At 46.2% G+C, this 26,636-nt stretch overlaps 1 protein-coding gene across 1 annotated transcript; it reads right to left on the minus strand.

Annotated features, from left to right (window-relative positions):
• Positions 1–1,430: 1,430 nt before the first annotated feature.
• SLC35A2 (solute carrier family 35 member A2) lies at positions 1,431–26,249 on the minus strand. The gene is made up of 5 exons (XM_075834997.1): positions 26,024–26,249; positions 21,799–21,984; positions 19,408–19,559; positions 14,876–15,543; positions 1,431–1,544 (listed from the first exon to the last, which is right to left on the minus strand). The coding sequence occupies exons 1-5, from the start codon at positions 26,124–26,126 to the stop codon at positions 1,517–1,519; spliced, it is 1,137 nt and encodes a 378-aa protein (XP_075691112.1). The 5' UTR covers positions 26,127–26,249; the 3' UTR covers positions 1,431–1,516.
• Positions 26,250–26,636: the final 387 nt, after the last annotated feature.

The raw sequence follows: 26,636 nt of genomic DNA on the forward strand, positions 1-26,636 counted from the left end.
GATGATGTTGAGCAGGGGGAGGAGGCTGATGATGAGGGTTTTAGTAAAGATGCTGAGAGTACAGATGATTAGATGTAGGCAGCATGGTCTGGTGGGCTAGATGATGGGACTATTTCTAAGCAACATGTGGAGGAGGATAATTCTGCTGGTGCTCGGTCATGGAAGGAGGTCTCAGTAATGGACAATATAGTTCAGGATCAGGTGAACATTGGGGCAGTGATAAGGTCGGTCAAGTAACCACTGCAAATCAAACAGAATTCCCCGTTTTGGACTCTCCGGAAGACATCATCAGTCCTTTCCCAAGCTCCAAAGTTCTAGACCCATCCATCAGCCAAAGCCATCCGACCATATGTGACAAGCCCGGCACCTTCTGGCACGTGATGGAGTCCACAGAACCTTTAGATGAAGAGATTAAGCAAGTCTATCAAAAGCTGTGGTGAGATCTGCATAGAAGGGCAACTGTGTTCAAGAAAAGCATACGTGAAGGTCTCCATGTCCGGCGCCGATGAGTCCTCACAGTCAAGAACTCGTGTAGCATTCTTCACTAAACATTACTCCATCCAAGTCTCGCAGTCCCTGTTTACTGGAGTATCTAATATTCTCAATACGAGACCTCCAAGATATGTTGTTGTGAATTAGGAAATGTCTTCAGATGATAAAGGGAAGGCTGATCGCCAGGACTTGATACTCTCTTGATCGGACGATAGACTAGGGACTTGTCCTGGACACTCATCCAATCTAGTCTAAAGATGTCCTCGCCACGTTTGGTTGTGGGGACAGTTATTTATCACGGCAGAAAAAATACTTAAAGGACAATTCCACCCCTTCTAACTTGTCAATAGTAGACAAGCCCTCTAAGGTGGAATTGCTCTTTAAATGCACCTTCTCTGCTCTCTCAAACATCGGCCCACACCAAAAAATGAATAAAAACAATCAATCTGCATAAAGATCAGTTATATTATAAGATTTTTATTCGTTTCAGCCTTACAGGGAGGAGCTGTGGTTTCCATTACAATCTAGAATTTTCATTATTGGGATCATTTAGTATTGGAGACTCGTTACGTCGCGTTGAAGCTTACCTCCGCCTCAGTACAGATCTGATCTCACCCCCTTTTGTCTTGTTTGTTTTATATTATGAGACCACATCATTTCTTCTGCTTCCTTAGTAGGCGGGACCTGAAACCTGCCTGTGCAGCATGGAAAGGCAGTCTATTGTACAGCAGGAAGAGGTCATTCACAAAAGACAACAAGCACTTGCTAGGAAACCCGAGGAGCTGTAGAGGTATGTAATACGGATGATACTGTGTGATCATGTGAAGCTTGTGAGTGGCGTCATGTTGTTTCTTTCTTTTTATACAGAAGCTGCTCTTTCCTGACCCTTATATCCCAGTTTGGTTGTCACCTCCCTGATGTCCTCACATAAACGTAAGGTCAATAGCAGGGTAAGTCTGTCCAGCGTAAAAAAAAGAATATACAGTAATGGTGCGGCCCGGTTCCAAAACTGGTCACATGGTTCTCACGAGCCCTTTTGTTTGGAGACGATCCTGAAAAATAAAGGGAATGTTCATTATAGATAAAGGGGTCAATAACATTGTAATATACACCGGCTACCGGTCCTTCCAACAGATGTGTGACTGACTGGTCTGTGCTTGTCCATGGCGACCACTGCATGAAAGGTTCTCAATAGTAAGTGGAATGCGTACATGTCTGCGCTGTATGAGGGTGCGCGTCCTAGACCGTTGTGTAACGTTTCATTACACAATGATTTATGTAAATGTCCACCATTCAACACCGAAATGAGTTCAAGGTTCTGTGCGGATCCATTTCTTATTATATCTTCATAGTGGTTTTCCTGATACAGAGCTCCAAATCCCCATCAGAGTTAAAGCGCACCCCGTACACTTTCTCTTTACACACACTATACAGCAGTGTAGCAGTAAATCCAGCACTGGGTGAGATATAACACTTAATAGAAGCAGCAGCAGCATCTCTGTGTTTCTCTCACTCTGCTCCTGCTTCCTCCTCCCACTCACCTTTAAATAGACTTCTATGGGCAGCATGTAACCTGATTTCTCAGTGAGCTCATAATCCATCTCATCTTTCAAGATGATTTTTAGCAGTGATTTGCGAGTGAATGATCAGCACAGAAGGCAGTGGAGCGGAGAAGAAGTGGCTCATAAGTGGAGAAAGCGTCAATTTTCTCTAATAACCTATATTACAACGTTTCTTATTTTCGCTTGTACTATTGATTTATGCAAAGTTTGTTGAAACAACATTGACTGTTTAAATTAAAGGTCTCAAAAATGCGGGCCACATGCAGCACCTGAGGCTGTCACCTGCGGCCCGCGGGGCATTGTAGCTCCCTCGGGAGAGAGTGCAGGCTGAAGGAGAAGCGCACCGGCACTCCTTCACGACGTCACGCTGGAGCACAGTCCCTTTCCCGTGCTGCTGGATCGTTGGTGGTGGGTGAGCAATGACCACACAGCCCCCTGTAGATAGCGGCCCACACACCCCACCCTATTGACAGCGCTAGCCCCCACCCACCAATAATTTTGTATTGTATCAAATTTAAAAGTAATGCGGCCCGTCAACTTCCCATTTTTTTCTATGTGTGGCCCACTTACCCGGCCGAGTTTGAGACCTCTGGTTTAAATTATAAAATTCAGGCTGCATGCAGTCACCACTAGGCTACCTGTATACTGTTCATACATTGAACTCAATGATAAAACAGTATGAAACAAGCCCCCTCTAGTGGCAGCTACAGGCGGATAGAATTTTATTATTTAGCTTGTCTATGCAGTGGATTTGGAGCTCTGTATCAGAAGACCGTATAGAATTGGCTGGCAGCAATAGTAATACAGCAGTATACATGTATATAGTGACTTACAGTACATATATGTATTACACAACATGAACTAGCGGCTCTGATTGTCACATGGACATCGCCATCACGGATACGGTGGATATTATAGCTCCAGCCCATACTCCGGAAGAGACGTGCCAGCCGTCACATACCTATTACATTATTAGAACGCGTGGCTACAAGACGCTCATTACACTGTGAACCTTCTACCCCCTGGAGGCCATTACTGATCTGCATTGTATGTACACGAAGACTGTGATAAACCTGTCCGTGTAGAGCAGAGGCCTCCAACATGGGGCCCATCGGCTCTTCTAAAACTACAACTCCCAGAATACACAGACAACAGCAGGATGACAGGGCTTAATGGGAGTTGTAGTTTTTGCAACAGCTGGAGAGCCGCAGGTTGGAGACCACTTATATTAGGGCACTGCAAATATCCAATTTCTGTAATTTTCTATTTATAGGATAGGCAACCAATTTTATAATGGTGGGGTCCGCCCTAGATGAATGAGCGGGCCACGGGCCCTGTATTGTTTATCCAGACACAACGACGTCTTCCATACAAGAGTGGCTGGTCCTGCAGCTCATCCCCGGGAACGTGAAGGTGCCGGGCCACGCACAGCCACGCTTTTCGGGACATTATTGTGTCTGGATAAACAATGGTGGGCTCCCCGAACCCTTTGTTCTGCTGATCAGTGGGGGTAAAAAAAGTTACATAAGTGGCGTGCGCCAAACTTTTGTCCAGTTATATTAGATCTACATCTAGAACAGAATTCATGAATCTCCTCCATTGCGCCTCATATATTAACAACGTCCAACAGTGAAACTGACCTCACTGACTAATCAGACCTCAGCTCTCATTTCTTAAACTGCTCTGGAAAGATGAAAGCTGCACTGTGATTGGTTGCTATGGGCAACAAGGCCAGTTTTAATGTTTGTATTGATAAATGGAGGAGAAAATAGAGATCTGCGCTGAGGTATTTCCCTAATGGTTTATACCACATTAACATAGGTGTCAGCGTCTGAGGATTTTTTTCTAGGGACACTTCGGCAGTGACCGGGTGCAGTTTATTTGGGCATTTAATGCTGAGGCGAGAAAGAGTAATACATATATGTATCTATAAGTATGTGTGTGTGTGTGTGTGTGTATATATATATATGTATCTATAAGTATGTGTGTGTGTGTGTGTGTGTATATATATATATGTATCTATAAGTATGTGTGTGTGTGTGTGTGTGTATATATATATATGTATCTATAAGTGTATGTATGTGTGTGTGTGTGTGTGTGTATATATATATGTATCTATAAGTATATGTATGTGTGTGTATATATATATATGTATCTATAAGTGTATGTATGTGTGTGTATATATGTATCTATAAGTGTATGTGTGTGTGTGTGTGTGTGTGTGTGTGTGTGTGTGTGTGTGTATATATATATATGTATCTATAAGTGTATGTATGTGTGTGTATATATGTATCTATAAGTGTGTGTGTGTATATATGTATCTATAAGTGTGTGTATATACGTATCTATAAGTGTATGTGTCTATATATAAGTATCTATAAGTGTGTGTGTGTGTGTGTGTGTGTGTGTGTATATGCACCACCTAAACTAATACATATCCAAACCAGACCTCCTAAGCTAATACAGACCCCAGACCAGACCCCTAAACATATACAGACCCCAGACCAGACCCCCTAAACAAATGCAGATCCCAGACCAGACCCCTAAAGAAATACAGACCCCAGACCAGACCCCCTAAACAAATACAGACCCCAGACCAGACCCCTAAACAAATACAGACCCCAGACCAGACCCCTAGACAAATACAGACCCCAGACCAGAACTCAAACTAATACAGACCACAGACCAGACCCCTAAATATATACAGACCCTAGACCAGACCCCTAAACAAATACAGACCCCAGACCAGACCCCTAAACAAATACAGACCCCAGACCAGACCCCTAAACATATACAGACCCCAGACCAGACCCCCTAAACAAATACAGACCCCAGACCAGACCCCTAGACAAATACAGACCCCAGACCAGAACTCAAACTAATACAGACCACAGACCAGACCCCTAAATATATACAGACCCTAGACCAGACCCCTAAACAAATACAGACCCCAGACCAGACCCCTAAACAAATACAGACCCCAGACCAGACCCCTAAACTAATACAGACCCACCTAAATACTGAATCCCTAAATACAGAGACAAGTCCCCAAACCAAGCGCCTTGAAAAACAGACTTAGGCCCCATGCACACGACCGTAAAAAAAATACTTTGTATGGGAGCACGGCCCGAAAATGTGGCTGTCAGTCGGCGGCTGTCCGTGCCCGCAATCGCGGGCCGTGATTGCGGGCACGGTCGTGTGCATGGGGCCTAAGGCCCTGTTCACACAGAGTTTTTGCAGGTGGAAAAATCTGCCTCAAAATTCTTGAAGGAATTTTGAGGCAGATATTGACCTGCGGGCAGAAAATTTGCAGCGTTTTTCGTCCACGGCCATTGAGCGCCGGTGACAAAAACCGCTGCGAAAAATGCGATTTCTGCCTCCCATTGATGCCAATGGGAGGTCAGAGGCGAGAAACGCCTGAAGAAAGGGCATGTCGCTTCTTTTTCCCGCGAGCGTTTTTTACTGATCGTGGGGGAAAAAACGCCGCTGCCTCCCATTGAAATGAATGGGAGGCGATTTCAGACATTTTTTGGCGTAGTTTCTGAAGCGGTTTCCGCATTAAAAATTGATCCAAAATACTCTGTGTGAACTGGCCCTAAAGATCCCATAAACAATTACAGACCTGCTAAATAAACACAGACTCCACACCACCTAAATACACAGGAAGTTTCCGCAACCAATACGGTCTCGATAACCGCTCCCACTGGGATCTTCACCCAACTTTTCTGTCCTGAATGGCATAAGGGCCTCATTATTCAGTGATAGGGGATACATTGCTTCATTACTAAGAGATTTGCCATTCAGAACAGAAAAGCTGGATGACAACCTCCGTAGCAGCTGTTATCCAGACCGTATTGGTTGTCACCCAGCTTTTCTACAGTTCTGAATGGCAAATGTTCCTACTAATGCAGAAATAGGGATCAACACATAATGAGGTAGATTCGCCATTCAGGACTCTAATAAATCTGGGTGGAAACCCTTGTGGGAGCTTTCACGGTTACCCAGCTCTTCCAGGAGCAGATGACAGTAGATGATTGTTATTAATATTTTAGTATTTTGTGTTTTTGTAGTATATATTAGCATTACGACATCTATGACTCGAGATGAGCCAATTTATCTGGTAGGTTCAGGATTCACCCATGCCATTCAGGAGTCTGGGAGAGTTGGGTGACAACGGCTATAATGGGAGTTATAATGGTTGTCACTCAGCTTTCCTAGACCCCTGAATAATAAACATGTCCAATGATATATTACGTTCTAGATTTAGTGCATTTAAGTAGTTTTTACACTTCGTGCTCCAGGAAAGCTGGGTGACAAACTCATCGGGAGCTGTAATTGCATTACATTGATTGTCACCCAGCTTTCCCAGAAACCAATATATCTTGGGAAGAAAATAGAATGTTAAATTAACTAGTAAGAAGAGCCTGTCCCTTGACATGTTGGCTAAATTCTAACAGGGGGCGCTGTTGTACTGGTGTTCATTGTAAGAATATGCTGCTGTCAGTGGTGAACAGCGGTACTGCGGGTGAAAAACATTACTAAAAATTACAATAAGATTTCAAGAAATTATTACCAAAAAAAAGATTCTATCATATGGTTACAGCCGGAGATCGGTTAAAGGTTTGTGCCTGGGGGAGCAGATAATGACAATGTCGTGACGCACTTTTCCCAGCAGGCACCAACCTGCTATTATAGATTAGGCTTTTGTTCATTGATTGAAGGAAAATGTAAACATATGTTCCACCTATCGGGTGCGCTGTGTCTACAAATTCCTAGGTCATGGTCTCTGCCTATAGCCATTACGTGTCATCACTATTTTGGGAAAAATAAAAAATGTTTTGTTTCTGTAGATTCCACTTGGGGGAGCTGTTCTAATGGTGGGCAGTTTATACTAATAACAACAACACTAGGTGACAACTTCTATTATAATTGTGGAGCTGGTGACTGATGCGGTTGATTTTCCATTTGTTGTAATATAAATCCTGACGCTAGTAGTCGTCGTTTATTTTGATAGTGATCGATATAAGCTCCTCCATAGTCTATAGCAGAATTTATATTACATGGTTCCAGCCCTACAGATCTTTAGGTCTATATAAAGTAATTTCATAAAAATGAAGTTTCCCTTTAAATAATCCCGGCCAGTGAGCAGCTATGTATATTCTCTATACCAGCTCGTGCCCAGGTTCAGGTACTTCCTGATGGTCAGTGAGGGGTAGACTCTGTATCCCAGGGCATGTAGAGAGAAGAAGCCCATGCTCTAGGTCCTGAATTGCATTCCCTCGTCAGATGGACCGCCTACCTGGCAGCCATTTTTAATAATTTACATCTCCACCAATAGAAATTGTGCAATTTGCATAGTTTCCCAGAATGCATTGCTGAAATTCGCCCTAAGTTTACTGAGTTTTGAAAACAATAAGTCAAATGGTCAACAAAACATAAAAACATGGCATTTTGGTTCGTGCTGTCGAGGTTGCTGGCCGGTGCAGGTCCAGGGCAAGCCTAGGCATTCCCAGTGGGACAGTCCATTGGCTGAAATTTTTTTTACAAAAAAAAAAAATATATATATATATATATATAAAAAAAAAATATATATTTTTGGTACATTTTGTAGGTGAGAATTTGATCATCTTTTCAAATTTAATACATGATTCTAAACTTCAGAAACTCCAATCTCTAATAAAGCATTTGTATCACATGCTTAGAGAACCAATAGAAGCTCATAAACTGGGCTAGCACCACTCACACCAGAAGGCCTGTTGCCGCCACACATAGCAGCAGCTCAGAACCTCAAACAGTGAATAAGTCTCCAGCACGCAAAGCCTTCACAAGTGCAGAATAATACACTATATAATACATACTGCGACTTCTAAGAGGAATACCTTTAGTGGAACATTTATTTAACCTAGGGAGAGTTTCAAGCAATGCACCATGGGAAATTATGCTAATCTGAAGGGTGAACGGTATATCTGTTAGTCTTGTTACAGAGCATGTAGCGAGGGGAGGTGCATCCCATGTTCCCTCCCAGATTTTTCAGAAGCAAGGTTACACCCCACATCAGCAGCATGGGGTGGGGCTAATGGATTTAACTAGATCGAGGCTAAATCTGTGGCCCTTCTTTATTGCGTCAATATACAGAGCAATGCGAGGAGCGTCGCCCTAAAAGGGCATCCTTGCTTTTGAGGTGGATCTTTCATGACGTCAATGGAGGTCCTGCCTATGTTTGGACTAGTTTTGCAGATCATTCAAGCTCATTCAGAGCGACCATCAACTGTCTATCATCTTATTTATACACTGAAAAAGAGGAGACTCACTAGAAGCCCCAATAACCACAGAGCAAAGACCTCTTGCCCCCAACCAAGGAGCTGAAACGACCAAAATGCAACGGTCAGATCACTCCAAACTCATAGGTGCAAAACACTAAACCTGCAGCCGCTTTCTACCTTAAGTGGGACATCTATTCAACCTAAGGAGAGTTCAGGGTAATGCATCATGGGAAATTATGCAAATCTGGAGGGAGAGCTACATCTGTTGTAATTTCATTGAATTATAGGTTTGTATGGTGATCTAAGTTCCATTCTGCAACAGAGAAGAGGGGGGGGGGGTGTCACACATTGAACACTGGCAGTTAATGGGGTGTTTATTAGTCCACACTCCTAGTATCACAGTATCCGCTATTGACAACCTCTTTATCATGAAAATGAATGAGCAATTGTCACAGCTCCACCCCCTATTTACTAATACCACTGAATTTTCTGGCTGATCAGCGTATATAATACTATATAAACCACCTGCCTAATATTGTATAGTCGCCCACGTGCCCCTGTACATCTGACCCGGTCGTGGCACGGACTCCACCACTCTGAGGGTTCCTGCGGTGTCGGGCACACGACGTTCGCAGCAGATCCTTTAAGACGTCACAATTTGGCGCTTTTCAGTCGCTCAGATCTTCACACTTCTCCATTTTTCTTGCATCCAACATCAACTTCAAGAACGGACGGCTCACTTACCGCCTGGCCTGATGTGCCCCTCCCCTTGTCTGATCGGTGTATATATACACTCTCTTTCCAAAAGTATGTGCCCCCTTATAGAATTCCAGGAGACACCTGGTGCTATTTGTGTTAATGTTTGTCTATGGAGATTGCTGTATACTCGATTTTCTGCATCTATTAACAATGGGCGTGGCTAATATGGCCGAATCCACCAATTACAATGGGGCACTTACTTTTGACTCTGTAGCAAAGTGCTCTGAAACTGACGGCATTCTGGGACTTGTAGTTTCAGTTGTTGGTGGCAAATATAAAATTAAAGGAGAACTCCACCCAAAGTGTGATTATAAATGAAGAGACGTTCCCGGGCGTGAGTAATGGCGGCGTGTTCTTTTCAGGGGAGTGTTAAACCCTTTAATTAACTACCTCGCCCTCGTTTACACATTTTATACATTCTCCTGTTTGTGTTTATTTCCGTTCCCCTCGTAACCATCACGCGCTCATCTGTGCCAGGCCCGCAGAAGGGTTTGTAGTTATGGAAGGACAAGAAACGACCATCATGTGTGATATTCAGCTAATATTAGCATCAAAGACTCAGAAATATTTCCGTGTGGCCCTCCGCTGCAGCCAATAGTTACATACTTCTATAATAGAGGTACTTTCCCTTTAAGTAACTCCTTGTGGCTGACAGCAGGTAACACTAGTGTAAGTCTGTCCGTGTGCGTTGCGTGCGGCTTGTGTTTTTCACGCACTTGCAAGCACTTTTTTTTTCAATGTAATTGATGCGTAAAACACGGATAGCGCACGGATGTGCGTCCGTGTGCTGTCCGTGGTTTTCACGCACCAATTGACTTCAATGGGCGGCTGGGTACATGAAAACGCACCAATATGGGACTTGCAGTGAGTTTTACGCAACAAACACTCGCTGCATGAAAACCCCTGCATATCTGAATTGCCGCATTGAAATCAATGAGTCCGCGCGCTGTGCGTTATTTCAACAGCACACGGACGAGCATCACGCTTGTCTGAACGAGCCCTAAAGCAGGAAGCGCTGCCACCCTGACCCACAGATGAAAGAGCAGAACACAGGAATACAAAGAACCGCAACTGACTGACGTGGAGGCGATATAAGTATAATATTAGATCACTGCCTCCCACAAGATCAGCACATCTGACCTGAAATACTCTGTACTGCTCATTCCACTATCAGTCTGTGCCCTACACTTTTCTCCGTTCTCCACTTCACATTATGAGGATTGTGTGAGTCTCCTGGGCTAGTGTATCTAATCCTATCATGTGTGATACTGTCTGTTAAGCCACTTATTTAATTCTATCATGTGTGCTTCCTGCTTATCTGGTATATCTAATCTTATCGTGTGATACGGTCTGCTGAGCCAGTGTATCTAATCCTATCATGTGTGATACTGTCTGCTGAATATCTAATCCTATCATGTGTGATACTGTCTGCTGAGCCGCAGTATCTAACCCTCTCATGTGTGATACTGTCTGCTGAATATCTAATCCTATCATGTGTGATACTGTCTGCTGAGCCGCTGTATCTAACCCTCTCATGTGTGATGCTGTCTGCTGAGTCGCTGTATCTAACCCTCTCATGTGCGATACGGTCTGCTGAGCCGCTGTATCTAATCCTATCATGTGTGATACTGTCTGCTGAGCCAGTGTATCTAATCCTATCATGTGTGATACTGTCTGCTGAGCTGTGTATCTAATCCTATCATGTGTGATACAGTCTGCTGAGCCACTGTATCTAACCCTCTCATGTGTGATACTGTCTCAGAGAGCTGCACTACATTCCTCATCATGTTCTACAGAACAGTCACATGACAGGCACCGATACAATTGTTTCAATGTAAACGCTGGGATAAAGCGCTCCGGAATAAGCGCCTTCTGCGCATATAATTATAGTTTATAAGAGAAACGTTAAGTAAAAATTAGTTTTTTTTGGCTTGATGTATAAAATGTCATTTTTACTTATAGCGCGTCCTCCAGCCGTAGCGCACAACAGGACACTGCGGTGACAAAGTGACAGGTGCGGGAACGCTCCCGCAATCACCACGTAACTCAACAGTTAACCCTCGCCTGCTCCGTTTTTAGGCCACAGCCCTATTTGCATGCTGCGCCATTGAATATATATATATATGTCCCGAGCCTGCTGTACATAATATACCCCCTGACACACAGTAAAATGCCCCACAGCTGCCCCAATAGTGCCTAATAAAAACAAAATACGATGACATCACACCTGTCTGCACCGGCCGGCGCTACATAGTGAATGGTAGAGCAGGGACCTAACGGCTCCATGCTCCACCATTCGTGTCAACTCTATCTGCGCCCTGACGCACGATTGAACCAGGGACAAAAACAAAACGCGTAAGACGACGTCCGTTATGTGCACTGAATTTGTTTGGTTTCCCAATTAATTGGCAGGATGTAAAAAAAAATAATTATATATATAAAAGTATATGTATCAGTCTATAGTTGACTCTCCTCATTCTTGGTCTCTTATACAGTAGTGAATAGAATATATATATATATGCCACCCTCCTTTTCATCTATTACGTCTTAGGGGAGAACAGGCCCAGCTCTGAAACCGCTTCTGTACAGGAAGGTAATTCCTCATTTTTCCTTTGAATATTAGCGCCCCCTTCAGGTGTAGCTTCACCATTGCTTGTATATTAGGGGCCTACTGATATTGAAGCAGGGCAATGGTAGCAACATAAAACTCCCGGCATTCTCCCCACCGCCTGCCCGTACATTGGGGCAGATTTATTAATGCGGAGGAGAATACCACCGCCGCATGTAGACGTATGGGTTATGCGGTGACAGATGCTGAAACGCCTTATTCACACGTCTTAGGGTCTGTTCACACTGTGTTCGCAGTTTTACCTCATACAATTTCCTGATGTATACCTCAGATGTATAGGCAGAAGTCTCCTATAACTTTCCTTTGTAAAATAACGTATACCACGCAGCGTATACGGACGGACACCGCCAAGAGTGTAAATCAAGCCTTACATGCAAGTCAATGAAGAAAATCTCACCCCCCCCCCCCCCCCCCATTATATGCCCAGGTCGGCCAGAAGAACATCATGGAAATGTCACGTAGGAGGTCACTGGTCACGTTAGTCGCTGGGGTCAGTGTTAATACGCAGGGACAACAAAGAACAAAGAGAATAAATACAAATTATTTTATTTTACAGATGAACAATAAAAGTTTAGTGCAAGAGAAGGGGAAAAATGAATGCGACATGCAGAAAAAGCCCGTAATACCATGGACAGGACTGTTACATAGAGCGGTGCTCGTCACAATGTGCAGGATTAGAGATGGAAACTATAGAAAAACAAACTCATTCCCAAACATGGCACCAGTCAGAGGCCCCACCCCCATCAGCCAGAGGCCCCACCCCCATCAGTCAGAGACCCCACCCCCATCAGTCAGAGGCCCCACCCCCATCACAACAATCACTCATCGCGCGCCCGTTATCAATACTCCAACAATCCAATAATAAGACTGAATGTGCACTGGTCAGGAGGCAGGTGGGCATCTATACAATACCCATTAAGGGTTAACTGCAGGCATAGAGACCACCCACAAACTTAGGGTCAGTTTATTGACGTGGAAGCCACGTCGAAACGAAATCTGTACCAAAAAATGTCCGAAACCGCCCCCCCCACCACCTCTGATTTGAAGGGAGGCACAGGCGTTTTTTTTTCTCTCGCGGGAATGTCCTTTCTTGCTGTTATTTCCGCCTCTGACCTCCCATTCACACCAATCTTCTGAGCGTTTTGTGCCCGCGGTCCTTGCATTCGTTTCACGGGCCACGGTAAAAAAAAAAAAAAAAAACACGGAAATAAAGTGCAGGCAGTTCAAAATCTGCCTCAAAAGTCCTGAAGGAATTCTGAGGGAGATTTTTTCTGCCTGCAAAACCCTATGTGAACAGGGCCTTAGACTGGATTCCCACAGTGCAGATCCCACCTGCATTTTGTAAGCCAAACCCAGAGTTGGATCCAGGAGAGGAGTCGCTTTAAGGCCTCCCTTTATAGATTTCTGCTGTTTAGGTTCCGTTCCTGGTTTTGGCTTAAAAAAATACATGTAAAATCTGCAGCAAATCTGCAGTGTGAACCCAGCCTAAACCAGTGTAGTGATGTCGGCTATTACTGCCACTTATCTATAGAAATAGTGAGTTGTAATGACTTGTTATTTCTAGGGGGAGGGAGATAAGCGGCTGCCAGGGTTAGTTGGGGGGAGATCGCTGTCTTAGGTCTATGGCTCTCCTCTACTGCTGAGGGCACTCCCAGCAACTACCACCTAACCACCAGGTATTTGGATAGATGGCACACAGACCCCTGGCGTTGTATGATGGGCCCAGAAACTGAACTACTTGTCCACGAGCTCTGTATTCACTCAAATGGGACTGAGCTGCAATACCGGACACAGCCCAAGGACAGGCGCTGTTTCTTGAACCTTATTCCTCTGCGGGTAGTTTACGGAGCCCGTCCGCCTCATGACCTGTGCCCTGTAATATAGAAGATCCGTCATCTGCATAAAATATATATTGTCAGGTGACGCTGTGAGATTCCAGCCCGGCTCACAACTCACAAACAGCAGCCACTATTCAGCTAGTAGGTAATGCCCACTGGGTAACCAGCCACCAATGATTATAGACTCCGTAGATGCATAATTAAGATTCACCCATATTATCCCGACATATAACCCATATATCCTATATACTGCCTGGCTGATTCTGTACTCACGCAGTATATGTCTAAAGAAAAAGAGAGAGACGGCCTTCCTCCATCAGCTAAAATACCCGTGCGCTTTCCCTGGGTTTGCAGCTCTTGTCAGCATGGATTTCATCTCTGCTGCCTGGTCAGTAGTTGCTTTTCAAAGGCGACGTCCCCTATGTAAAGCGGTTAACGGCTGCGCTTGGTTTTTGCACCTTTGAGACAACATCCCATAAAGCATCTACCTGTTGAGTTTTTGGAAGCGGCTGTACAGGGATTAATAAAAACATGGCTGCTTTCTTTCAAAAACAGTGCCTCACCTGGCTACAGGTTGTGAGTGGTATTGCAGCTTAAACCCATTCACTTCAATGGAGCGGAGCTACAATACCAGATACAACCTGTGGACAGGTGTGGCGCTGTTTTTGGAAGAAAGTAGCCGTATTTTTCTAATCCGGTACAACCCCTTTAAACATTGTGAGCATCCAAGCTGTGCAAATATACTGCTTAGGTGGACAAAATACAGATATAGTTGAGGTAATGGAAAAAAAATCAATCAAGAGATTAGCCAAACAAACCCCCAAAAAATGAGGCACCTGCAGTGACATGTACTTGTATGTGTACAGGTAACAGATCTATTTACACATCTCTAAATATATTCACAGACAATACTTCATACGCACACACCCCGGCCCCTGGATCTTCTGTACAAATACACAGAGGTATAAGGTAGCGTTCACACTGGGTACAATACGCAGGTCCTCAGCCTATGTCCTGGTAGGAAAGGGCTGACTGGCACGAGGTGGTAGTGGGTGAGAACATCACAATGGGTTACTCAAGGAGCAGATGGGGTTATGTGCCCTTGTCCTGTGCACAGGTTAGTTCTTCCAGCAGCATGTTAGTTATACCAGCAGGGGGCAGAAGTGGTTATCAGTAGAAAAAGGAATGGCAGTAAAACCCTGTGACCTCCCCTCAGACACTATGACAACCGCCTTGAGACCGCTCTCCACCTGGTGCTGTCGCTTACACCGAACGTCAAAAACTTAAAGGGTAAAAAGTAAGAAACAATTCCTTCATTTGGTGAGCACTGACTTTGGCAAGAAGGGTTCCTTGAGTGACAGAGTCTGGTTGGCGTTGGACAGCGCGGGATCGGGTGTCCGGGGGAGGCTGTATAAGTATACAGCACCTATGACCAATCCGGCACCCACAGCAAACGGGAGATCCACGTGGAATCCAAAGAGGTGAACAGAAACGGCTGTGGACACCACGATAGAAAAGGACGTGGCAAAGCCTTTCAGGATGTTGTCTGCGTATTTGACCACCACCGCGACCAGAAGGCCACCAAAGGCCTGGTTGAATATGACGCACCACACGAGAGGAGTGTAGCCATAAAAGAAGCCACGCTCGGCCACCGCTGCTCCATCTTGTTGCCACATGGCCAGGAGTCCCAATGCCGTACCGAAGATGCCGAGCTGAACGTTGCGCAGCCAAACCGAGGCGGAGCTGCCCTTTAAGATGCGTTCAAAGTACACACCCGCAAAGCCGGAGGAAAGACAGGACACGGCCACTGCGATCAGGCCCACCACGTAGTTCTGATCACTCGCTGTCACACTTTCCTTCCCGCCAGACTGCTGGGACTGTACGATGGCCACTCCGATGAAGAGGATGACTAGGGAGCCCCACTGCAGACGAGACAGGCTCTTCCTCAGAAGAAGGACGGAGAACAGCGCTGTGGTCAGGATCTTCAGCTGATACGTGACCTACAACATGAGAGGAGCGGAGACATGTACACAGGACGAGCAGAAAATGCGACTTCCAAATAATCCAAAGTTACCCCTCCTAATTAAAGAGGCCCCGTCACTAGTTTAGTAATGCCCAATCTCCTAGCTGATCTAATATGCGCTGTCACACTGATAGCGTTGGTGAAAATTGTGTCCCAAAACGTTTATTATTTTAAAAGTTATGAGCTTTTTTCTAAATATGCAAAATGAGGCTATACTAGCCAAGTGGGCGTCACCACCAGCGATTCTCCTGAGCTGGAGCCTCCTCCCAGCCTCTGACCTGTCCTATCAGCATGAAGCTGCTTCACACAGTGCGAGAGACTGAGGCTGGAGGGAAGGGGGATCACTATTAAACAGCCATATCTCTGTCTGTGTACCACCTAGAATACCTCTACTGGTGTCATATGAAAGAGGAAATTCTAATCTTTCATATGACACCAGGATCACAGTTCTAGCTGTGAAACAACCAGAGATATCACCAGTTGAATACACAGTCGGGAATGGAAGCTGTATACTATATACTGTATACTATATGACCACGCTGTGTTGCCGGACTAGGAAGAGGAGAACTGTATGAGCTGATTGGACAAGAAAACATTACACCTCCCAGAGGGAAAAGAAAGAGTCACTTCCTATTTGGCTATTAGAGCCACATTGACATATTTAGAAAAATGCTCAGAACTTTGCAAATAATAATCGTTTTTGAGAACAAAATCACTGTAGTTTTCAGCATCATAGCGGATATTAGATTATTTAGGAGATGGGGAATAAACTAGTGACAGATCCTCTTTAAAGGGGTTTTCCAGTTAAAGAGGCTCTGTCACCAGATTTTGCAGCCCCTATCTGCTATTGCATGGGATCGGCGCTGCAATGTAGATTACAGGAACGTTTTTATTATTTTTTAAAAACGAGCATTTTTGGCCAAGTTATGACCATTTTTATATTTATGCAAATGAGGCTTTCTAAAGTACAACTGGGCGTGTATTATGTGCGTACATCGGGGCGTTTTTACTTCTTTTACAAGCTGGGCGTTCTGACGAGAAGTATCATCCACTTCTCTTCGTTACCACCCAGCTTCTGGCAGTGCAGACACAGTGTGTTCTCGAGAGATCTCGCTGTGACGTCACTTCCTGCCCCAGGTCCTGCATCGTGTCGGACGAGCGAGGACACATCGGCACCAGAGGCTACTGTTGATTCTGCAGCAGCATCAGCGTTTGCAGGTAAGTAGCTACATGGACTTACCTGCAAACGCCGATGCTGCTGCAGAATCAACTGTAGCCTCTGGTGCCGATGTGTCCTCGCTCGTCCGACACGATGCAGGACCTGTGAGTGACGTCACAGCGTGATCTGCCAGAAGCTGGGCGTTCTGAAGAGAAGTGGATGATGCTGATTCGTCAGCATTATACACTCCCATTCCTAACGCCCAGCTAGTAAAAGTAGTAAACACGCCCCGATGTACGCACATAATACACGCCCACTTGTACTTTAACTTTAAACACGCCCACTTGTACTTTAGAAAGCCTCATTTGCATAAATATAAAAATGGTCATAACTTGGCCAAAAATGCTCGTTTAAAAAAAATAAAAACGTTACTGTAATCTACATTGCAGCGCCGATCTGCTGCAATAGGAGATAGGGGTTGCAAAATCTGGTGACAGAGCCTCTTTAAATGTAGTAAAGCTTAATTGCTGTATAAATAAAAATTCTACAACTTCCTTTTACTTTTTTCAATTCTTCACCACTTTTGATATTTGCTTGCGGTCAGTGAATAAGAACATTCTTGTTTACATTCAGAGGCAGCAAACCTGTGCATAGCCAGTCAGCTGAGAAGTGGACACAATTGTAGGAGTCTAGGCAAAACAGCCTGGACTCCAGACTGACACATTGTAGCAAACCGCCAGAGAGATTTGTGCAGCATTACCTGCACTGGATCCACTTCTCAGCCGAGAGCAGGACTAGGTATGTACCGGTTTGAAGTCTGTGAATGTAAACAATGTTCTTATTCACTGACAGCAAGCAATATATTGATAAGGGTGAGGAATTGAAACAGAGTATATTAAAAAGCAGTAAAACAGTGATTAGACTTTAATTACATAAAACTGCAAAACTTGATAAATGGATTATTAATTTAAAGCGATACAGTTTTCTAATAGACTTCCAGTATAAGGAATGAATACAGAAGGTATACGGGAGAATTGTAAAACTTTTCATTATACAAAATAAATTCCTTTAATTAACCCCTTCACGCCGCCAATCTGTAGATTCACGTCCTAGCCGCATATGATTCATCCTCTGGTAACGAGCACATGGCCTGATTTCTAAGTATGTTGTAGCGCTGTGTTCATCTACATTTGGACTGTATATATATTTACAAAGTATATACTTTGTATTCCGTGTGCCTTTTAGAGTTGGAATAGGCAGGCATAGTAGATAAGGCTGTGTTCACACCTGTGTTGCGTCATTCAGTTGTTTGGCACCGTCAGAGGAGCAGAACAAGGGAATAACGGAACCAACGGACACCGCCGGTTGCCGAGGGATCCCATTGACTTTACTAGGTTCCGTTGGCTTTCCGCCGTGATGTCCATGCTGCGCTATTTTCTCCGGTAAACCCTGCCGGATCTGTGACTGAGGCCCCAATCGGATCCTCTCATGCAAATGTGAACAGAGCCTTAGTTAGCTGAAAAACTCTAAAAAAAAAAAAAAAATGGTTACGTTATCCAACATAGTTCAAAAGTTATAACGGTGTAAAAGAATGTATGCCAAAAGTTTACATTTAGGTCTGGTCATTCAGGCATCGATGACCCTTAGGGTATGTGCACACACACTAATTACGTCCGTAATTGACGGACGTATTTCGGCCGCAAGTAGTGGACCGAACTCAGTGCAGGGAGCCGGACTCCTAGCATCGTACATAAGTATGATGCTAGGAGCCCGGCTCCCTGCACTGAGTTCGGTCCGGTACTTGCGGCCGAAATACGTCCGTCACATACGGACGTAATTAGTGTGTGCGCACATACCCTTAGTCCTGAAGGGGTTAAAATAAAACTAAGGCCACACTTCTAAGGGTCTGCTGAAACGGTGCGTGCGTGTAGATGCAATAAGGGTCTGTTCACACACAGAGTTTTCAGGTGTATTTTGGGGTATAAACACCTTGAAATATGCCTGAAAAAACGCTAAACGCCTACAAACATCTGCCCATTAAATTTAATGGGAAAAACGGCATTTCGTTCAGACTGGGCGGTTTTTCACACCGCCGTTTTAAAAAGAAGGAGCACGTCACTTCTTGAGCCGTTTTTCATTGCGTCAATAGAAAAACAGCTCCGACAAAAGTCTAGAAAAAAACACCTCAAAAAACGTTTTCAGCTTCAAAAATGGCTGAAAATCAGAGTCGGCGTTCTCTGAAAACAGCTCCGTAATTGCCAGCCGTTTTTGACTCCGCGTGTGAACATGCCCTAAAGGCCTTTTTACACGGGCCAATTATCGGGCAAACAATCATTTATAGAACGTTTATTGCCCTGTGTATAAATGGCAGCGATCAGCAGGTGAACGAGCAAACGCTGGATCATCTGCTGATCGTATCGATCATGCAGCAGGAAAGATCATTGTGGGCAGCAAATCTCCCTGTGTAAACCAGCGATGCACTGCCGACAGGATGATAATGTATGGGGAGTAGCGATCGCAGTAACAATCGCTCGCCCCCATACCGTTACAGATCATGGCTCCTCGTGAAAGGATCAAAAATGCGCCGATCAATGAGCGGTCTCGTTGATCGGTGCTCGTTTTTACGGCCTTTATTGGCTGGTGTAAAAGGACCCGAAGGAAAAGTAATGGCTTGAATCTTACCTGGAAGGTGGCGGCTGGGAGGTTAGATATGGCCACATACTGCAGGTTATTCTGTAAGGTGTAGATCAGGGAGGGCACCGCCAGCTTCAGGGTGTCCATGTACTGAATAATGACAGCATCATACAGATACACCGCCAGCTCCTTCACGTTGCCTGCAGGGTGAAGACATGTTATATAGTGGATATATTGGATGTGTGACCGTCGTCTTTTATACCTCACGTTGCTGGTCCTCCTCTGCAGCAGCGCACATTTAGATAGCTGTAGATATTTAAAGGGATTTCCGTTTCTTACACAAAGTTTAATGGGTTAAATAAAATAAAAAGCAGCGCCACATCTGTCTATAGGCCGTTTCTGGTATTGCAGTCCAACTCTTGATGTGAATGGGGTTGAACTGTAATACCAAATATAGCCTATAGACAGAGGAGGCGCTGTTTGAGGGTGGGGCCCCTTTTTTTCTAATCCTAGACAGACTCTTGTATATTGAAGTGCGTTTTTCTTTTAGATTTCCATCCTTCACCATTTCTAGATCTCTGCTTGCTGAAGTTCACACAGGTAAAGAACTCTGAAACACTGTACCCAGTCCTGCATTTGTGTAAAGGCCACATTACACGGGCCAACCCTCGTTCATCGGCTGATCGTATAGTTTATATTATTGTTGTCGGCAGCGCATCTCCCTGTGTAAAAAATGCGCTGCCGACAAGATAGAAATGTATGAGGACGAGCGATCGGAGTAATGATCGCTCGCCCCCATACATAGCTCCTTGTGAAATGAGAAAACGAGCGCCGATCAACACACTGTCTCGTTGATCGGCGCTCGTTTACACGGCTTATGTCGGGCGGCGTAAGAGGACCCTTAAGGGGGTTTTACACAGGACGTTTATCGGGCAGACGATAGTTCATAGAACGCTCATTGCTGATAATTGTCCAGTGTAAACAGGGCAGCGATCAGCAGATGAACGAGCAAACGCTGGATCATCTGCTGGTCGTATCGTTCTAAAAAAGTAAAATATTATCGTTGTCGGCAGCGCATCTTGGTGTGTAAATAGGGAGACGAGCTGCCGACATGATAATAATGTATGGGGATGAGCGATCAGAGTAACGACCACTTGTCCCCATCCATAGCTCCATGTGACAGGAGCAGACGAGCGCCGATCAATGGACTTGTTGACCGGCGCTCGCTGCACCGGCCTCTTATAGGCCGTTGTAAAAGGACCTATAGTCGGGTATGATCAGGATATAACCGTCCACACTCACAGCAAGCAGAGACCTTGCAAACTGTAAAGAATTGAAAGACAAAGTATAGGAGGTATTTTAGAAGAAAGAAGCTTTTCATACAATGACGAGGCTTTATTTACACGAGACTGGACTGAGATCTGATCATTACAGCTGGAGACGGTGAAGACAATGGAAACTAAACAAAGTCTAGATGTGCATTGTCCAGAACACGTTGTATCCAGATCGTGTCCCCATAATCACAGTAAAACCACAGGAGACAATTAGAACTGTCCGCCCGGGAGGACAGCCATGAATATGAGATCTCTGGGGACGCCCGGGAGGACAGCCATGAATATGAGATCTCTGCGGACGCCCGGGAGGACAGCCATGAATATGAGATCTCTGGGGACGCCCGGGAGGACAGCCATGAATATGAGATCTCTGGGGACGCCCGGGAGGACAGCCATGAATATGAGATCTCTGCGGACGCCCAGGGAGGACAGCCATGAATATGAGATCTCTGGGGACGCCCGGGAGGACAGCCATGAATATGAGATCTCTGCGGACGCCCAGGGAGGACAGCCATGAATATGAGATCTCTGGGGACGCCCAGGGAGGACAGCCATGAATATTAGATCTCTGGGGACGCCCGGGAGGACAGCCATGAATATGAGATCTCTGGGGACGCCCGGGAGGACAGCCATGAATATGAGATCTCTGCGGACGCCCAGGGAGGACAGCCATGAATATGAGATCTCTGCGGACGCCCAGGGAGGACAGCCATGAATATGAGATCTCTGGGGACGCCCGGGAGGACAGCCATGAATATGAGATCTCTGCGGACGCCCAGGGAGGACAGCCATGAATATGAGATCTCTGCGGACGCCCACAGGACAAGCAGCGGGATCCCGGAGTGATATAGGGACAGTCAGGGCAGCCATAGACATTAGATGGGGTGTGGTGAGTGTTGGGTACAGTTGTATCTCCCATCTACATACACATTGACCCTCCATGTTATCAACATCGACAACTTGCACGACCGAGACAGAAGGTACGTTTACAATGCCCCCCCTATATCGCTTGTATATTTGGGGATGTGACAAGAACACGGTATTTACTGCCCGTCATTGATAACGTAAGTGATGAAACATAAAACCATTACATATTACCACGTACCCCTCTTCTGGACCAGCAGGAGCAGCAGACAGGTAATGCCCTTGAGAATTTCTGCCATGACCACAGCAGTTGTGGAGAAGAAGCGCTCCCCGGGTAAGGTGCGGGCATATCGAATGCTGAGAATGAGGGAGGCATTCTGAACAACCAGCACGGCCAAACTCAGATACTTCAGGTGACGATTAACCCCTGCGGAGAGAAAGGGAAGGCGTTAGACACTCTTCTAATGTGACTTGATAGTGGATGGACTCGTTCAGCTGCTCATCTGTCTGCCCGCACCTTCTCTATAAAGCCCCGCAGTCCAACAATACAGTCACATGAGCCGATACAAAGCACCAAAACCTGCACCTCAGATCATACACTCAGTTTCTGCTGCGCCTTTCCCTCTTCAATGGAAAATTTGGCACAAAAAATCCCATTGTCAGGTACACACCTTCCCCCGTACGTGACGTGGGTGCAACGGTCAGGGGTTAATCCACAAGGAATAAAGTCGTGCACTCTGCTATTCTGCGCCTTTTTCTTCCCGCGGTTCACGGACCGGAGTCCATAGGACACTCCTTTGCCTCCGTAGGGTTAATGTACGGAAATGTTTAGCACGTCCATACATGAGAAATAACAGAAAGACCCAAATACTTACAGCCCATGGAGTCTGTGGATCCCTCAGGGACAGGAGAAGACGCGTCACACACCTCAGATCTGACCGCACAATGTGAACAAGTCCTAGATTTATAGAGCAGCCCACCAGATCGTTAGGTAAATGAGGAGATGGGGGGGGGGGGCAGTTCTTAGTCCTTCCCTCAGTAGGAGTCCTTAGTCTGAGATGTCCGGGAGGAGGTCCCATGAAATAGGTCACATTACGGCCCCCATTTGACCCTATACTACAGTGGTCTCCAACCGTCTCAAAACTACAACTCCCAACATGCCCTGACATCCTGCAGATTGTAACGTCTGCTGACCGTGATCTACAGCAACAACCACACGACACAATCTGATCCGTCATCTAGAAAGTTTATGGGACGCGTTTCTCTGGGTCCGGTCATCATGTCCAGTGACGATCACCCATTATGTGGGGGGATAATGGGATCAGGACGAGGGTCTGACTGGAGCCACAAAGTAAAGGTAAAGAAGTCATTGTTCCTGGGGGGGGGGGGGGGGGGGGTCAGACGTTCCTGGAGAGAAGTGACTCCGCAGAACAAACACGGAGGTGACAACATGCAGAGTAAATAGCACAATATAAAACCTCATGTACTGGTCACGCTGCCGGACAATATACAAAGGGGTTTACTGTACGGAGCTGGCACCCCCTCCCCCATCTCCTGTGACGAGGCTCAGGACAGCCAACACAGGCCGCATTATACAGGAGACCGGCCGCTTACCATACAGACCGCACACAGTGACCCTAAATCCTCAGCCCAGAACCCCCCAATAACCCCCCGTTATCTGGGAACCTGTCATTGTTTTACCAGCCATGAGGGGGGTGTCCAACATGCCAGTGAGTTGCGCCAAATGTATTCTGCCACGTGCATCATTGTCCCCCACCCCTAAATGCACGGACCCCATGATAATACAGTTCACACGTGCCGTACTCACGGAAAAATACGCCGCAATGTAAGTCTATGGGAGAAATATTCCGCAGCGACAGAATTCTCTAGCTCTTGTGTTGTGGAGTATTTTTTGCATAGGTTTATATTGTAAAGTGCTGCAGAAATATAATGCAAGTAGAACGTGTGTGAACGCGCCCTAAGTCCCCGCCCCCCCCCCATTGTACTCTCAGGTCCCAACTATGGGTCTATTATTACAATATATTGCTCCCTGTTATCAGCCACTTCAAACCTCTGGCAGGTTGTAATCCTCAATGAAACGACCAGACAAATCCCGGTCCCCGTGACCTCGGCGGAGACATTTACCTCCCCGGTGACACGGATCACGCGCTGCGTGGAGAGAAGCCGAGGACTTTACTTGTCGTTTTATGCTTCATGACCCCTGAACTCCAGCAGTGTGATCCTCCGCCACCCCTCCCTGATCTGCGAGCCTAAATATCGACACCGCCGCAAACACAATGAAGCCAAAACGGTGGAATTATTGATGTGAGGTCAGACCTGAACCCCCCATAACTGCTGCAGCGACTGTGGTTGATAAAGGACAGTGACCCGGGTGCCCGGAGGAGAATAACACCCGAAAAAAGGAATAATTCGCACAAAAACGAGAATCAAAGTGGGCAACCGAGAGGGATTTAAAGGGTTAAAAGGGGTTGTCCAGTCATAAGAAATTGATGGGCTATCCTTAGGATAGGCCATTAACATCTGACCGGTGGGGGTCCGACTCCCTGCCCCCCACCGATCAGCTGTTTTAAACGTGTCGCTCGTACGTGAGCTGCTTCCCCTTCATCGCTGGCGCTGCGGTTCACAGTATTCCCTCCTCCTCCCACCCTGTGAACTGCGGCTACAAGTGTGTCCGGGTATGAGAAGATAAGGAACGACGGGGGAAGCAGTCAGCTCCCTGCTCCAGCATTCACCACGTAACGCCAGCCATGAGCAGCCGGGCACGATGCAGTGACGTCACCCCGCCTGTCTGCACCGAGCCGCACCCAGCCCAGACCGGAGACCTGCCGAGGAATCTCCTACAATCTTCATGGGAACAGGGTTAGGGGAGTAGGGGGCATTACACTGTGTAGGGGCATTATACGGGCATAATACTGTGTGGGGGCATTATACGGGCATAATACTGTGTGGGGGCATTATACGGTGTAGGGGCATTATATGGGCATAATACTGTGTGGGGGCATTATACGGTGTAGGGGCATTATACGGGCATAATACTGTGTGGGGGCATTATACGGTGTAGGGGCTTTATGGAGCATTATACCTCGTGGGGGCAGTTATAGGGGAATTATACTGTGTAGGGGAACTATGGGGGCATTATACGGGCATAATACTGTGTGGAGGGCAGTTATAGGGGCACTATACTGTGTGTGGGCACTATGCGGGCATTATACTGTGTGCAGGCACTATGGGGGCATTATACTGTGTGGAGGCACTATGCGGGCATTATACTGTGTGTGGGCACTATGCGGGCATTATACTGTGTGTGGGCACTATGCGAGCATTATACTGTGTGTGGGCACAATGCGGGCATTATACTGTGTGCAGGCACTATGGGGGCATTATACTGTGTGTGGGCACTATGCGAGCATTATACTGTGTGTGGGCACAATGCGGGCATTATACTGTGTGTGGGCACTATGCGGGCATTATACTGTGCAGGGGCACTATGGGGGCATTATACTGTGTGTGGGCACTATGCAGGCATTATACTGTGTGTGGGCACTATGCGGGCATTATATTGTGTCTGGGCACTATGCGGGCATTATACTGTGTGTGGGCACTATGCGGGCATTATACGGGCATTATACTGTGTGTGGGCACTATGCGGGCATTATACTGTGTGTGGGCACTATGCGGGCATTATACTGTGTGTGGGCACTATGCGGGCATTATACTGTGTGCGGGCATTATACTGTGCAGGGGCACTATGGGGGCATTATATGGTGTGTGGGGGCAGTGTCGGGGGTATATTATATACAGTAGTATACAGCAGGCTCAGGTGATCTGTATTAATTCAATGGCGTAGCATCCAAATAGTGGCGTGGCCTAAACAATTGTTCATTAATCACAATCGAGGTCACATGTTCAATTCATCGTAATTTGGATTTAGGTCACAATCGCCCCGTCCTGGCCATAAACGCCGGCAGCCGCCACTCATTACTGGGGTGTTTTGTGACTTTGGGTCAGCAGAGTTAGATTAGCGGCCCACAGTCTTTAAAAACACCCGTTACTTATTAATACCAGTGAAAGGTGCCCACTTTGGTGCCAGCTTTTATGCCATTTAACCCTTTATATCACACTTCCCCATCACTTTGGAGAACCACGTGAGGAAGACAACACAAGGTTCCCCCACATGTGTGGCACTACAAGTCCCAGCACCTCCTCCTTATAGAGGCCTGTAAAGAATGCGGGGAGTTGTAGTCCAGACACACGCGGGAAAAAAAAAAAACTTAAAAGACACGCTCACTGCCATATATAACATACATCCTGAGGGGCCTCAGGCTTAGTAGGACTACCAGTCCCAGCATGCCCTCAAGAATAAGTCCGTCAGAGAATGCTGGGACTCGTAGTTGACGAGGCTCCGTGCTGTATCCGCTCCTGTCAGCCTCCTCCTCAGCACTCACTGTCTCCTGCGCTCCTCCCTGGGGGGCTCCCTGGCTCCCTCATCTCGGACTGCAGCTGCTTCATGTCCCTCTCCTCGTCCCCAGCTCCGGCAACCACTGCCATATCTCCCGGCACAGGCTCACTTCCGGGTCCGCCACACCACGGCAGCACAGCCAGCTCACTTCCGAGCCAACGTCAGCAACAGGGCTGAGGGGAACCTTGGTAACCGGGAACCTTATTTTGCCCTCACTGTTTCCGGGTTACGTCATCACTTTAGGGTCATCGCGTTGGCTAAGGGGCGGGCCTCAAAATGTGTCGCCTACAGAGGTTTAGACGCCATTTTGTGGGTTCCAAATTCACTAAAGCCTTGAGTTTTCCTGAGCCTCAGACTATTACAGTCCCATAGTCCACATTATATATCAATCTATCTATATGGTGTTCACATCTGCAATGGAGACTCTGTTAGGAGCCCCTGCCGCGTCGCAAATTCCAGAAAAAATCTTTGCCCGGTAAAATTACGGAAACCCAACAAAACCCCGTACGGCCTCGTTCACATCCGCGCTTGGGGCTCCATCACAGATCCTGCCCAATATACTGAAAACTATATATTGTTTCCCATAAAACCAAACTATC

The sequence above is a fragment of the Rhinoderma darwinii genome, chromosome 8 (genome assembly GCF_050947455.1).
Source record: "Rhinoderma darwinii isolate aRhiDar2 chromosome 8, aRhiDar2.hap1, whole genome shotgun sequence".
NCBI classification, from domain to species: Eukaryota; Metazoa; Chordata; class Amphibia; order Anura; family Rhinodermatidae; genus Rhinoderma; species Rhinoderma darwinii.

Bases quoted from the DNA above. Each gene is read 5' to 3' on its own strand.
- SLC35A2 (XM_075834997.1), bottom strand. From the start codon at position 26,126: ATGGCAGTGGTTGCCGGAGCTGGGGACGAGGAGAGGGACATGAAGCAG. The intron at 15,544-19,407 runs GTAAGATTCAAG...CTCATGTTGTAG, and splicing joins TCCCAGCCGCCACCTTCCAG to GTCACGTATCAGCTGAAGAT. The intron at 1,545-14,875 runs GTCAGTGCTCAC...TTTATTTTTCAG, and splicing joins AAGGAACCCTTCTTGCCAAA to GATCGTCTCCAAACAAAAGG.